Source organism: Leptosomus discolor, chromosome 26, assembly GCF_034619465.1.
Source record: "Leptosomus discolor isolate bLepDis1 chromosome 26, bLepDis1.hap2, whole genome shotgun sequence".
Classification (NCBI taxonomy): Eukaryota; Metazoa; Chordata; class Aves; order Leptosomiformes; family Leptosomidae; genus Leptosomus; species Leptosomus discolor.
This window is the reverse complement of record NC_141416.1, coordinates 2,879,681-2,894,246: the sequence shown is the minus strand read 5'-3', so window position 1 is coordinate 2,894,246 and position 14,566 is coordinate 2,879,681. Positions and strand designations below refer to the sequence as shown.

The 14,566-nt window shown below is 53.0% G+C and overlaps 1 protein-coding gene across 2 annotated transcripts; it reads right to left on the bottom strand.

Annotated features, from left to right (window-relative positions):
- Positions 1 to 31: 31 nt before the first annotated feature.
- DAP3 (death associated protein 3) lies at positions 32 to 13,860 on the bottom strand. Of its 2 annotated transcripts, XM_086478318.1 has the most exons (13): positions 13,830 to 13,860; positions 11,619 to 11,663; positions 8,079 to 8,201; positions 4,769 to 4,870; positions 3,869 to 3,977; positions 3,345 to 3,437; positions 2,784 to 2,914; positions 2,310 to 2,390; positions 1,783 to 1,941; positions 1,352 to 1,411; positions 554 to 643; positions 261 to 378; positions 32 to 121 (listed from the first exon to the last, which is right to left on the bottom strand). In XM_086478318.1, exons 2-13 carry the CDS (start codon positions 11,658 to 11,660, stop codon positions 36 to 38), a joined length of 1,194 nt encoding a protein of 397 aa, XP_086334444.1. In that variant the 5' UTR covers positions 11,661 to 11,663; positions 13,830 to 13,860; the 3' UTR covers positions 32 to 35. The 2 variants fall into 2 exon arrangements, with proteins under 2 accessions (XP_086334444.1, XP_086334445.1); XM_086478319.1 differs by lacking the exons at positions 32 to 121; positions 261 to 378 and adding an exon at positions 12,328 to 12,417 and having other exon boundaries at positions 590 to 1,411; positions 2,757 to 2,914; positions 13,830 to 13,850.
- Between the last annotated feature and the right edge of the window lie 706 nt (positions 13,861 to 14,566).

The window sequence follows — 14,566 nt, the reverse complement described above, 5'->3', positions numbered from 1 at the left end:
GAGGCGCCGCCGCCGCCGCTCCGGCCTTTATTGCACTACAGGGGCGCCGCCAGCCGCTCCAGCTGCCGCGGGTTGGAGCCGCTCAGGAAGCGCAGCTCCTCCTTGCCGTCCTCCGTGTGCGCTGCAAGGCAGAAGGTGCGTTGGGGGCGCGGCCTCCCCCCGCGGGGCCCGGCCCGCCCCAGGACCCCCGGCCCGCCCCGGGACCCCCGGCCCGCCCCGGGATCCCCGGCCCCGCCGCCTGCCCCGCGGGGGGAGCTCACCTCTCTCATGCTGCAGCCACTTGCGCTCCAGGTAGTAGCGGTAGCAGCTCTCGAACTCCCTGGGGCTGTAGTTGGGGACCGGGACGGGGACGAAGGGGTCCAGGGCGTCGAAGCCCTCCTGGGGAGGGAAGCGGAGGTGAGGCGGGGGCAGCCCGGGCGCCACCAGCCCCAGGAAAGGATTCGAAGGGGAAGGAGCGAAGTCTCCCACCCGGAGCTGCCCGCCGTGCCCCGGCCCGGGTTTCTGTTCGTTTCCCAACGTAAAGGGGGGGGGGAAGGAAGAGGCGGCGGCTGACCTTGCCCAGCAGCTCCTGGGGCAGATAGGCAGAACTGGGCCTGAAGAGAGAGCCCGTCTGGGTGAGGGTGGTCACAATCGCACCTCCGCTCTGAAAGGCAGATCAGAAACCTTTTAGCTGCAAACGTAGTGGTTGTGGAACAGGTATGTATTGATGCTAAACAGGCAAGGGACCTTCTCTGATCTTACAGTTCCTTCAAGTCCAAAATTCTGTGTAATGGGCTTCTTGCAATGCCCCTCGCTACGGTACGGTAACCCTGGCTACTGCCAGGCACACCCACAGCACAGGGAATGCACGGCTAGAGTTCCCAGTGCTGCCACTTAAACGTGCCTGTAAATGGCTTTCTACTGAAACCACTGAAATACTTTAGAAAGGACTTTTCTATATACTTTTAAACCTGAAGAACAGCTGATATTACAGACATTAGCATCCAGGGACTGAAAACGAAGCAGGAGTTGACTTCCTACAGCAAAACATGTAGAAACTACAAGTTCTCGTTTGTTCAAAAAATCACGAAACCAAGTGTCATAAAGGTTATGAAATACCTTGAACTCAGGGAGATGATTATCGTGCCAAATGCCGGTTTAAGAAAAGCATTGTTACATATTTGGCCCGTTCTTACTTCCTCTGGGTGACGCCAGGAGCACTGATGCGATCCTGACCCGGAACAGTCGCACTACGCCCGCGTGCTCCTTCACTGAAGGAACAGTGGGATGGTGGATTCGGAGCTTTACGCTCATCAGCCTGTAGCTTTAATTGCTGAGAATAACACACCCCGAGGCACAGACGGGAACTCACCCAATTATTCATCATCATCTTCCTCAGATTGTACACAAGTGTCAGCTCCTCCGGAGAAACCTGGTGAGGATTGTCTGTATCACTTTCTTTGCCCGCTGTTTCTATCAGAGACATAAATTCCCCTCCCCTGCTTTCAATTAGACGGGAAGGATCATTTGCATCCTTCAGGCACCTTCTCCTTTGCTTTTACTTAGCCCTGCAGCATTCAGCCTCCGAAACGTCACACAGAGAAATGCCCAAACCTTTCCCGCTCTAACGGGACCCACAGGCGCCGTTTTCATACTGAGACCTTCCTGCGGTAAAAATGCTAAAGCACAACATGAATTTTGCGGGTCCCTCCAAGCAAAGCAGATGGAGGGGTTACTATAGAACACAGAAATGAACAGAACACCCTCCCCTGCTCTCCCTCATCAGAGCAGATCCCTTCTCACGGGGCTTTTGTCTTCTTTCTTCAACGTAGTCCTTCCCCAGAGCGCGTTGACGCCGTCCACCGCCACGAGAAGTCGGAAGGAGCCGAGGTGACTTTGCTGCTTTAGCTCTTTCAGCACGACCCCGACAGCATCGCTGGCATTTCTCACACGAGCTAAACCCTTGAAGTAGGAAAAGGCACGTGACTCGGGGCGGTTTTCTCGTTAGTGTGTAACGCTGGCAACTTTAGGCACTGCCTGCCCTTTCTGAGGGGGAAGGAAGCTGAAAAGACGGTCAACAGGCTGTTCGCTCCTTTCAAATCCGGTCTGAGGTACTGAGCAGCAAAGCTGTGGGAACTTAATTTTTGCTTCTACCCAACTTCTCTGTACCGGTTCCTTTAGAGACCCAGCACACGTTCCCCAACGTTTCCTGTAGCCGCCTTGCTGCCAGGGAAACACCTTCCATTTCCCAGAACTCTGTCCTACAGACCCCACGATGGGATTTTCCCATAAAAGGCGAGACCCAGCCAGAAGCAGTTGTGATTCCTTACCTGCTCCACCACTTCTCCCAAGGGCCGGCCCTCCTCAGTGCTCTCCTGTTTGCCCCACACGTATTTTTTTTGTGTTTTTATCTGCAGTAAGAGAACGACGATGAGGTGGGGAACTGAGCAGTGCAAAGGCAGCCTGGCAAGGCTGGGCGGCAGGATTCCTGGGTCTTTGCCAGCGTTAAAGACCAGTGCAGAATCTGGGAGAAGCATTCATTGCAAATAGCCGTCCCCGCAGGGGGGACTGAAAGTACTTCTTTTTCTCCAAAAAATGAATCCCAGTGAAGGGCAGGGTCTGGGGGTTTGGGTGCAGCGTCAGTGCACGCCTTAATGCACGAAGCATTCCTCATAAATGAGGAAATGCAGAATTTGGGTCAAGGTGCTCAGTGACAGGAAGCACGTGCACGTGCCGTCCCCGAGAGGTGACCCCGTGGGCGGTTCTTAGCTACTAACCCAGCCGACCTGCCAGGCTCTACAGACCTCTCTTAGGAAGCGCTCGTTGGAGATCTTGAAGTTCTTGAGCCAGAAAGATGCTTGCAAGGGCTGATCAAGCCGTTCTTTGTTGTAGGAAGACTGCATAAGCTCCTTGCAATTTTTCACCCAGAGATGAGCTGTAAGCAAAATAAAACAGTTGTGGTTTTTTTGGTTTTGTTTTTTTTTAGTCAAAATAATGGTATGAGTTGGGGGGGGGGGGGGGGTGTTTGTATCTCTCATCCTTATTCTGCTGCACTGGTAAGAAAAGATCTCCATCCTTAACGGAGACCTCTCCCTTGAGAGCAGAGCAGGTCACAGACCCCCAGGCAGCATCTCTCCTGTCACACTTGTTAAGTGGGGAGAAAAAGACTGGCCATAAGCAGGGGAGACTAACTGCAGTTATGTTCTCGTTTATTTGAGGGGGAGTTATGCTTTCTAAGCCTTCTCCACTATGGAAAAACACAGATGGTTTGCTGTGGCCGACCCTACACCTCTCTCCTGAAGCAGCATCCCCCGGCTCAGCGCGTGTGTTTGGTTTAGCAGCACAGCCAGCACCGGTGTTCTTACCGTCTGGGACGTGCAGCACCAGCCAGCCTTGCCTTGCGCAGTAGTGAACCACGTGACACAGGGTCATGGTTTTCCCTGTTCCTTTCTCACCATCTGCAACGTGGACTGTCAAGGAAAGTCTCTGAAAAACCACTTTGGTTTATACTTGACTGTAATTCTTTTGCAAAAGGCCTAAGGGAAGTCCAAAGGGTGTAAAAGCGAGGGTGGCATTCCGTCATGCTGCTCTCCAGGAGCAAACCTACCCTAGAGAGCTCCTTCTCTCTGCATCCCCCCACCCCAGTACATCAGAGCTGATGATTCCCGTTCCCTTAGTGGTGCTCAGAGCCCTGTTTGTAGATCTGTACCATAAATCTGGCTTAGAATAAAAGTATACAAGCTTCGGGGACTTCTCAGGCTAGCTTTGCTGACAAGAGACACGTGGCAGACCCACCTCCTGAAGCCTGAACCACAGTGGTCAGCAGAGGATCAAAACGTCACCCTCATCGGCGTAAACCCCTGCTTGTGTTTAACCCGGTGAAAGATACAGATGACGTATCTGACAGCCGGGTGCGCGAAGTTGGAGCTTTTCAGGTAAGCGAACAGCTCCAGCGCTGGCCTGCGCACCATCAGGCAGGCTTCGTTGAAGGTCTTAATCTGAGAAAAGGAACAGAACGTGGACGAGCAGCCAGGTGCCGGCACACGGCAGCCGTTCCCGGCACGACTCCATCCCTGGCTGGTTCTGTGCAGGGTCTGAGCGTCCGCTGCCCTCCCCGGGTCTACCAGGCCCGTCATATGATCACAGAAGTTCATCAGGTTGCTCAAGTGTGACTTCCCCACGAAGCCGTGCTGACTACCCCGATGACTTGCTTGTCCTTTGTACGCCTGAAAACCGTCTCCAGAATTAGCTGTTCCCTCCCGTTCCCAGAGAGCGAGGTGAGGCCGACTGGCCTGTCCCTGGACCAGAAGTCAGTCACCTAGATTTACTGACTGACAGGTCAATCTCTTCCTAAACGCCAGCAGGCGCGTCTGCGTTGGCTCCTCACCAAGCCTGATCCGGTCCCAGCATGATCTGTCTCACAACAGGAATCAAGAGGCAAGATGGTTTTGTGGCCAATACAAACTTATTTCATGAGCCAGCCTGTTTCATACAGAAATGTAACTGTGCAGAGTACTTCTGTACGTCCTTAGTGCTCAGAAGTTAGAGATGGAAAGTACTGGATAGGATGTTGCCTCAGGTGGAACCCTCCCACCTTCTGCCACTACTCTGGCTAGGCTGACTCCCGTCTTTCAGATGTAGAAAATACCAGTAAGGACAGGAAATAATTGCATTCTTGCAGCACGTCACTCTCTCTTATTCCAACAGGAAAGCACTGTAGTTACCTGACAGATCTGGTTCTTCCCACATCCCAGACCACTCCCTACAAATCTGCTCTGAGACAAAGTACCTGCTGCTGGAACCGACGGGGCAGGCCATGGGGAAACACGGCTTTCACCTCCTCAAGCGGAATGCTGTAGTGACGACCCTCGTGCTGCTCTGTGTGGTTGGCCTGGGAAGGTAAAATGCAAAGGGGAACACTCAGGGAAGTCTGACACCTCTTTTCTGGATACGGGAGGCCCATGAGAGGTGAACAGGGAGGGGGCACTCCATCAGTGCAAGTACCTGCTTGCGGAGCGTCAGCAGAACCAGGCTGACAGCAAAGCAGCGGGTGTGGTATCAGGACACCGCGGGCAGAAGCCCAGGCAGAGTCCAAGGAAGGGATATCCCCCCTGGCCAGCAACACTCAAGGGATTCCTTGAGCTTGGACATGAACTGTTGTGTGGGCACAGGCAGCCCCACGCTTCGTGAATTTACCTAACCTTTTACCAGCCCGCTGGTACTTCTGGGCACCACAGCACCTTCACAGCAACACAATCCCCTTTTGAGTTACAGGCTCGATTCAAATTTACTTTCTCCAAGTCTGTGCCCAGTTGTGTTCCCTGGTTTGTTCTTTGCTGTCTCTCAGCAATAGTTCCCAATATGCCATTTGCCCCGTTCACTAGTACTGGTTGCTCAACAACTCACGATCTGTTTTCTGGGGGAATCATTTCCAGTCCCTTGTTGTGACAGAAGTGGTCGGTATTATTCCTCCAGCGGACTTGCACCGTTCTGCATCTATCGACAGGGATTACTCTAAGATCTCTGACTGTGCACTCTAAGAAGCAGTCGTTAGTGGTATCCGAAAATTTAACACCCATTTCATGCCTTGTTTTGCATCCTGGGGTTTTCCCCTCATCAGTCCATTTTCCTACCATGCAATACTCCCAAAGCACTTATTTACTCTTGGTCTTGTCATCAGTTTTTATGTCTTGCAGAGTCAGGACAGTACACAGAGACGCTATTCTGCAGGGCTTCCTGTGTGACTTCCAGCAACTTTTGTGCCAGGCTTTGTCTGGCTTTTTTAGCGGCCTTGTGCCAAGCTCTGAAGCTTGTGTCACGTCCTGCTCTACACCTTCTGCACTCTCCCATGGATTCAAAGGGAAAAAAAAAAAAAAATCCTCCTCTTGTCCTTGTGCATGCCAATCTCTTGATTCCATTTTGGTTGAGATGGAATCAGAATATAACAGCTTCCTTGTTTTATTGATTTTGCATAATAATGATCCAGGAAAAGTAGTTTTATTTACTATTCAGAAAGAAAAAGCAGCAGTCATTATTTCTGCCAGCTTCAGGAGATTTGGGGGCTGATCCAGACTTTCCCTGTATTCCTTATTAGCTTTGGTGTAGACCCAGGGCTTAATACACTGAGGCCCAGAAGAGGTGGCCCAGAAGAGGTGAGCCAATACTGGGCTGGGTTTGGTCGCTTACCTGTGCGGTCTGGCTGTGACAAATGGGTTGACCAGAACGAAAGGATGGGGGAAAAAAAGTTGTGACGAGTACCGCTACCCTGCGCTGGCAGAACCACGCGAGTAGCTGTACCCAGAGGTTTGACCACTGCCTGCTTTTGCCATGAATATTTTGCTTTTCCCTGTTCCTTGACCAGACTCTTCATGCACAACTGCTGCAGCTCTCTTGCAGCCCCATGAATTCTTCAGCCCCGGGGTTCTTGCTACATGTGTCTCCCTCCCTTTCTTCAGACCAGATCTTCAGTCTTTCAGTGTGCAACAACGCCCGTTCTCTTCTCTTCTGCCCCACCTCCACTCTGAAGAGCCCCTGGCAACTGCACCCCTATTCCAGACCTTACTGAGGAAAGGCACTGACAGGACAGGGCAGCACGTCCTGGACTGTGGGGTTTTCCTTGGTACAGCTGCAGGATTCAAGGTACCTGCAGGTTTGCCAAACCATTTATAGGAAGAAACCATTTGGTAACTTCAGCAAACTGCTGAGCTGCCCAAATTGCCAGTCTGGTGTTTACTGGTCGGTAAATCTTAGCAACAGGAAGAAAATCTTAAAATCCTGGTTGGTCAATAGCTCCTGTGCTGTAAGGAGATGTTACCTGGAGACAGACTGAAGAGGACACCTCTTAAGAGAGACTTCAGTCTTTCTCCAGGCAGAGCTGTATCTCAAACTCAGGGCTGGATTCCCTGGAGTTCTCCTGCACGTGTTGGACACAGACTAACAGCACGTTATCCATGGACTCGAACACAAGAGCAGGGCCCCAGAGACCATTTTCATTCTCAGCTTCATCGCTGACTTGCTGCATAACCTTGGGCAAATTCCTTCACTCTTCAGCTCCTACATCTGTAAAGTGGGTCAGGATCTTTATCCTCGTGTTTAGTCACTTCGAGTTTTGCTAATGGAAAGGTATATAAAAGCTAAGTCTTATTAAAAATTTAGTTTTCATCTGGTCTTCTTAATCCATTTTTAATGGGGCTGCCCAGCACACAGGCACGGCTGGGGTCAGAGCTATCAGGTTTGCTGCCCAAGTGAGGCAGCGGAGCGGCGGCTGCAGCACGCGATGGGCCGTACAGCGAGGCCGAGGAATGCTGATCCGAGAAATTAATAAGCAACGGCGTTTGTCACCAAACGTCAGGCACATGAAGTCAGAATGCCAAAGCCAGTTGCCTGGCAACGCCAATGGCAGGCACAGGACAGTGGGGACAATCCTTGCCATCTGGACTCTTCTGTGCAATCTATAGAGACACTCGCATCACGTGAGTAAGATCATCTGCATGCTGCTGTTTCCATAGAGACCCCAGAGGAATCGGTATTGAAAGACTCCAATTACAGAGGCAGCAAAAAAGCACCTCAAAGGCTTATTCCATTCATTTATTCCACTTCATTTTGTGCCCGAGACAGAGAGTGTGAGGCTGGAATTATGATGCTGGAGAGCTGTGCTGTGCTGAGGTCATCCAGGGTGTGTTTTTGATCCCCCTTCGTAGCCAATTTGGGGAGGTTAGGCAGGGAAGAATAACCCTGGAGCTGAAATTAATGGTGGCTGGTAACAAGCTAAGGCACATCTGAGCTCCTACAACACACAGTCTGTCTCATCTGCGCAACTACGGAGAAGGAATCGATCCTTGTTCCCAGGAGCTTTCAGGCAGAGGACCGGCCCTGTTTTGCTTAAACCCAGGCAGGGGCACTGCACAGCCATGGCCTGTTTTCCTTTGGGCTGGGGATCATGCTCTGCGTGCCTGTTATTAGGCCCCTGTACTCCCTTCCCTGTTGTTTACCAGAGCAGCACAATCCCAGTAACACCCCTGGCTCCAGCGTGCCCCCAGGCAGCCTGATGGAATGCAGGCACTTGCTGTCTGACAGTGACAATCGTGGCAGTAACTCACCGGGTCGTTCTCGCTGGTACAGAAAACTGCTCGTGGTCTCTCTGCCAGCGTTTGGACGTCCTGGCCGACAACGGAACTTAAGCAATCCTTGGCTGCTGTGTGGAGGGCATAGCCGTGGTCCAGCTACAGAAAGAAAAGGGCAAACGGACACCAAGCTTCTCAGCAGTCAAGATTACCAGCAAAAACCCAGTTAGTGCTGTGTTTTGTACGCTCACTGCATGACCGTTATGAGCGGGTCAAGGCAGCGTGCAATACAGAACACAATTCTCTGCAACTGGAAGAAAAAATTCATCATTAGAACGTAAATTCATTATGAAAACCCATGTGCTTTAGAACCACAGTTCACATTTAGAGGCCTGCTTCAAGGGCATTTCCAGTCACTTCAGGCAGCTGCCCCCCCCGAGCCACCGAGAGCGCCCAGCTCCGTACCGAGGTACCCCCTTCAGGAGTGCTTACAAGCACAAGTACGGCCTCAAGGTCTTGTTGCTGGGAAGTTCCCACAATGTTTCTGCCCACGCTGACAAACAGTAGCTGGTGCCTTGAAAATTCAGGCTGTCTAGTAATCCACAACCACCTTAGCTATTGAGGGATTAGCGCAGTGCTGCCCACTATTTGATATTTATAATTACAGTCCCTGCACTGATTTTCCTAACTGTGTCCCTGCATACAGGCTCTTTCATTAGAATACAGACGTGGCTGAGAAACCGAAACAGCCGGCTAAGCTGATTAATTCTTTTTTCCATAGGCAGACTGCTGAAGCATGCCTGTAAAGCCTAGCCAAAATAGGCAAGAAAGTGAGAAGGACAAGCATTTTATTATGTTACGGTGAAAGGAAATACAAGCATTTGTCAATGAGTAAGAGTCTGCTGCAAACAGAGGCTGTGGCCACAGCCAGCAAAACTGAAAGCCACCCTTGGTGTTACTGACTGGGACAGTTGCAGGCTCCAACTGTAAACAGAGCGAGTAGTTTCCTATTTTGTCTGTCTGTGCAGAGGAGAGCAGCCATAATCTAAAGTTCAGAGACAGGAACAGCTGCTTCAGTTCTCCGCGGCACATGCAGTTCTGCTGCCATCCCAGCTTTCCTCAGAGGGTCATCTGGAAGCCACAGGGGCTCAGGAGGAAGTGTCCCGTGGGATTACCCCACATCCCGTGTTCAACGCGCCACGGGGCCTGCAGCAGCATTTCAGCGCTCGCTCTCCTTTTAGGGAAGGAATCAAACCTGCTTGTACTCGGCACTAGACGCCATAGCCCCAACTGCTGCAGTGTAAACATGGGAGAGCCCTAAACATTCCTTTTTGGCATCCCATTCGCTTGTTCCCGTAATGTTCTTTTCCTCCTCAAATCCAAGCGATCAGTTAGGATGTCTGACTTGGCTATGGTTAGTTGTAAGTGCACAGAAGTGACTTAATTTACAGCCGAGGGCAAGGCACCAGGATGCCAGTTTAACACTCGACTAACTAGAGCATGCAGCTATTGCCACCTGTTCACCTAGGAAATGTCAGCCCCAAGTCGCTGCTATGGAATCAGCGTCCTTCTCATTTCCTTTGAACACCCCACATTCCCTCCTTCTGAAGTCTCAAGCAAACGCCTGGGGGCTGTGAGCTTTGCTCACTTAAAAGAAAAGGCAAGTTGCTGCTCCGTGGACGTCCTTTCTCTGGAGCGCCATCCAAATCCTCGTCCCTGACCTGTGTGACAGTGAATGAAAGTTAAGCAAGGACTAACTTCTTGCTCTGTGTTCAGTTTGCATGTGTGTCTAGACACAGCTCAAGACTTCAGCTGAAGGATACTTAGCCAAACCAATACCACCTTTCTAAAAGCACAACCTCAGAAGATCAGCAGGAGCTGGATTCTCTCTGGTACAAAAGGCAGTTCCTGGTAAGTTCTACGAAGGGAGCAGGAGACAGCACAGTAAGATGGGACGCAAGTGTGAGAAGGACTTTGTCTTGAAGTCCAGTCCTCTGTTCTTGCAGCCAAGCACAAAGAATTTCTCTTTTTCCATCAACAGAACACATCCCATCTTTAAATGACTACATCTTTCTCCTGGAAGGATGCTGTTTCAGAACATCACTGCCTTGAGCCTTAGCATGATACGTCCTCCTCAAAATCACCACGTACCCTCGCAGTGCTTTGGAACGTCTCCTTTGTGGACGGCAGCTTGCGCTGGGCTACAGAAGCAGCTTCTCAGCTGGAGACACGAAATCCTTCCTAACTCTCTAAAGCGCCCCAAAATCAACACAGGCTCCTAGAGCAACAGCACTACTCACAGTCATCCTGAACTTGAGAGATACAGACTTGCATTTTATGAATTACTACACAATTCGGGCAGAAGCGCATCTGCATTTTTAGCAGCCTACAAGAACACCTAGAGTGCCCTGGAGCACCACTGCCCGCATGGTGTAGTCTGACTTCGTAGCAGCGACATGCCACTTGGGCCCTCCTCCTGGCTAAAAGACGGTGGCTTATCCCTGATCCCCTTGGCTTCCTGCAGAATGCCAGAAACCCCCCTACACCTGCCGGGCTCACCGCAGAGCTCTGCGCAGGAACTAACACGTACGCGAGGCTCTCGCGTTCTCGCATCATCCCTTCAGGCAGTTTACCCCAGCAGCACACAGGGGACGTTACAGCGAGTTTCCATCTGCCAAAGGACGGAGCGGGCTGACTCGGATCCCTGAAATGGCAGCAAACTGTCACGTGGTACGTGAAGATTAATCACAAAGTCATGTGCCATAAGGTGGAGCTGTTCCTACACGCTTCCACAGATCTTAGTCTCTAGAAAAGCCTGTTTATCTCATAAAGGCTGCCGTCACCAGCGCAGGACTGTACAACCAGAATCTCATCTCTGGAAAGCAGCAGTTACACAGTCATCCTCTGTAGTGGCTGCGTGTCCCTGTGTGCCAGTGAAAAAGCATTCCAAAGACAACAGCACACAAACCAACTGAGATTCCTTGCCGTTTGGGTCATTCCAGACAGGCAGCGTTAACTCGTTGGGCTGTTATGACATCAGGATGCTTCCCTGATAACGCAGTGCTGCTGGGGCGCTGGGGCAGAGCCAGGGTGACTACGCCCACCAGAAGCACTGAGCCATTTTTGGCAAAATCCTCTTCCCACCAGCAACAGGGGCTTTGTGAAAGGCTGGTGGGTCTGTTCGCTAGAAAGGGCTCCTTCTCTTGTGCTTTCCAGCAGTGCAGAGCAAGTAGATTCTCTGTTTTCTGAGAAAAACTTGCACTGAAGCCGCAGAATTTCAGCATTCAGAGTGCTGAACTTCAGACTTCTAACAAATGTCTCCTTTAAGCCAACTATCCAGGCCTGCTTGCACATCCTCTCTCTCCCCAGCCAGAGGGAGATGTAGAAGGAGTAACACCCACAGGCTGTCTCTCGCTTTCCTTTGTCCCTAACGGGAGTTTACACAACCAGCTTACAGGAGGCACCAAGTTTGCAGATGACAAAGGTAAGAAGAATCTTTTTACAGGTGTAAATTGTCACCCAGTTCACAAGACAGGCAAAGTATCGGAAGCAGCATCAGGCTGTTACGGGACTTACCTTTAGAGGATGGCAGACAAGTCCTTTCAGACTTCTCAGCATTTTCTGCAGAGACAGAAGTGGATTTTTTAGTGTTTTTATTATGTTTAATGTATCTTACGCCGGGAGAGCATCGTTCCTGCCCAAAAAGCTTAAAGTCTGGGCACACCAATAATGCAGACAAACTGTCAGAATGCTCTGCAGCAATGCAGTGGACTACTCGTAATCAGCATTATTTGCCTAATTAATAAAAAAGAAAAAAGTTCCTTAATTATGTTGCCTTTTTTCAGAGAGATGTTTACAAAACCAAGTTACTTTATAAGTAGAGATATTTCATCCACCTAGTGAGGAGAACATCTGTTTTGACTGCAGCTGTTAAGAGATGTTGGCACAAGGGCTACACAAGTGCTTGTTTTGAAGAAACTGGAATAATGCAGAGACTGAAGATCCTTCTGTGTTTCTGGCTTCATCCTAACTGTACATTAGTATCTACTGCTCAGCCACCTTTGATTACAACAGGAAAAAAAACCAAAACAAACCCCTTGAGCAATCGTGATGCAAAAACGAAGGCAAAAGGTAAGTAAATTGGTTAAATCTGTCATCTCTGCCAGCACTCCAGGCCTCCTTCATATCATTCCTTAGGAGAAAACAATCACAATGCCTAACAAAGATGCTTCAAGAACTCTTGGTTGCCATAAGTTACACGGTGCAATCAAAGCGAGCTAATTACCTTGTCTTAATGGGATCGGTGGTTAACTGCAGCGTTCCTGCTAAGCGAGACAAAGACGATAACTGCACCGAATGGCCTTTACAACGGTTACTGCATAGAATGAAGAAAAAAAATCCACAGTGAAGGACGTTAATTTTGTAAAAATGCTTCACAGTCTTTCATCTAACAATCAATGCACGATACAGACCTGGAAAACAAGCCCCAGTTTTGCTGTTTCAAGAAGAAGTGATGATATCAGCCTGCGGAGGCTTTTTTAGTCACTTGACAGGGCTGTGCACATACAGCAGAAAAGGAGAAATTCCGTGCTGCAGGACAGTGTATCCCATTTGTTTCAAATCAGAGCTTTAACAGTAAATAAAGTAAGGAAGGGAAAGCTGTTTTCTCAAACACAATTAGCAAAGAAGTCACAAAACCCTGGAAATTTCTGTTTATTTGGGGCATCCCTAATATTCGACAGGACTCTTGAATGACTATTGTAACACACAGGGTGTAAGGGCTCTTCTCTGGGCATCATCTGTCCGTGGGAGAGGAGCTTCAGCAGAAGAGTGGATTAAAAACTGCTGCCACTTCACTGACTTGTACCTGGATCAAGTTAAAGAAGTGTCCGACTGGGCACACTCTCCACTGCAGAAAAACCACTGGTCTGCTTGTGGCCTTTAGGAAAGGGTTTATAGGTGGGGAATATAATTTGCTAGTAAACATCACACACAGGACCCTGAAAGTTGTATTTGCAGACATCATTAAGGAACCCCATCGCAGAGTAAATTAAACACAAGTTTGCTGTCGCTTGCTGTCTCTACATTTACCGCCAGCTTCAGGAACCCGGAGCTAAGCACCGCGAACACGGGTGCAGGAGGCAGAAACACGGCTGAGCGAACCGGGGCGCCGTCGCCTTGGGCCGGGCGATGCCACTGCTGCCTCGGGGACCTGTCCCCCCGCGCCTTCGCCCCAGTTTGTCTCCGCTCCAGTTTGCCTCCGCCCCAGTTTGCCTCCCCACGTGCTCCCCCCCGCGCTCCCCCGGTCTCTTTCTGTAGACACACATGGGACGGAGATAACAAAGAGCCACGAAATCCCTCCTTCACCCTCACCTGGAGGCCGCTACAGACAACCGGGAAAGCCGAGGGTCTGTTCGCAAACCCCGCGGAGAGGAAGGGCAGGCAGCCGGCCGCTGCCCCGCCATTCCCGCCTCCCGGCCGCCTGCAGGCCGCTCCCCCCGCCCCGCCGCCGCTCGGCCCTCTCTTCCCGCGGCCCCGCTGCCGGATCGCGCCCCGAGCCCCACAGGCTGCCGCACCGCGCGGGCCCGGCCTCCGCACGGTTGTTGCCCGAGCGGCCGCCGCAGAACCGGAGCCGCCGCCGCGCTTCGGGGCCGGGCCAAGCGGCCGACCCGCGGGCGCCGCCCGGCGCCGTGCGACTCCCCCCCTCCCCGCCCCGGGCCGGCGCCGTGAGACCCCCCCCCTCCCCGCCCCGGGCCGGCCCGGCCGGCGCCGCGCCCCGGCACTCACCGCTGGCGGCGGGCCCGCCCCGCTGACAGGATCCGCCGCGCCAGAGGCCGAGGATGACGCGAACCCGCTACGGGTGCCGGGCAGGGCCAGGCGACGCGGCGCGCTGTGCGCGGGCCCCGCCCACCGCCCGGGCTAGCGGCACCCTCAGCCGGCGGGGGCGGGGCTAGCCCGGAGGGGTGTGGCCGGGCGGGGGCGTGGCCGGGCGCGGGGAAGGCGGGGCGCCGGGCGCTCGCTCGCGGTGGAGCAGGAGCCGCCGCCATTTTGGTTTCGCTGCCTCGGCTCGGAGCAGGGCCGAAGCGGCGGCCGGTCGGTCCGGGTCCCGCCCTGGCCCCGTCCGCGCGGGCGGCCGGGAAGATGCGGCGCGGAGGAGCCCGTCCTCGGCCCCGGCCGTGTTGTCGCTGACACGGTGAGGAGCGAGCGAGCGAGCGAGCGGGCGGCGGGCGGGGACTGGGACCGCCTCAGGCCCGGAGCCCGGGGGGAGGGGAGCCTGGCCGGGGAGCCGCCGCGGGGGCCGCCCCGCCCCGCACCGGCGCCGAGGCGCGCGCTGACCCGCATCCCCGCCGCGGGCCGCCGCGCCGCCCCGGGCCCCGTTCGCGGGCGCGGGGCATCCCCGGTGGCGGGGCTTGCCGGGGCGGCGGCGGGGGATCCCCGGCAGATGCGGCGGGCGGGCGGGCGCGGGGCGGGGGGAGGCCCCGGCGGGGGCCCGCGCACGAAACGGAGCGGGAGACCCCAGCAGG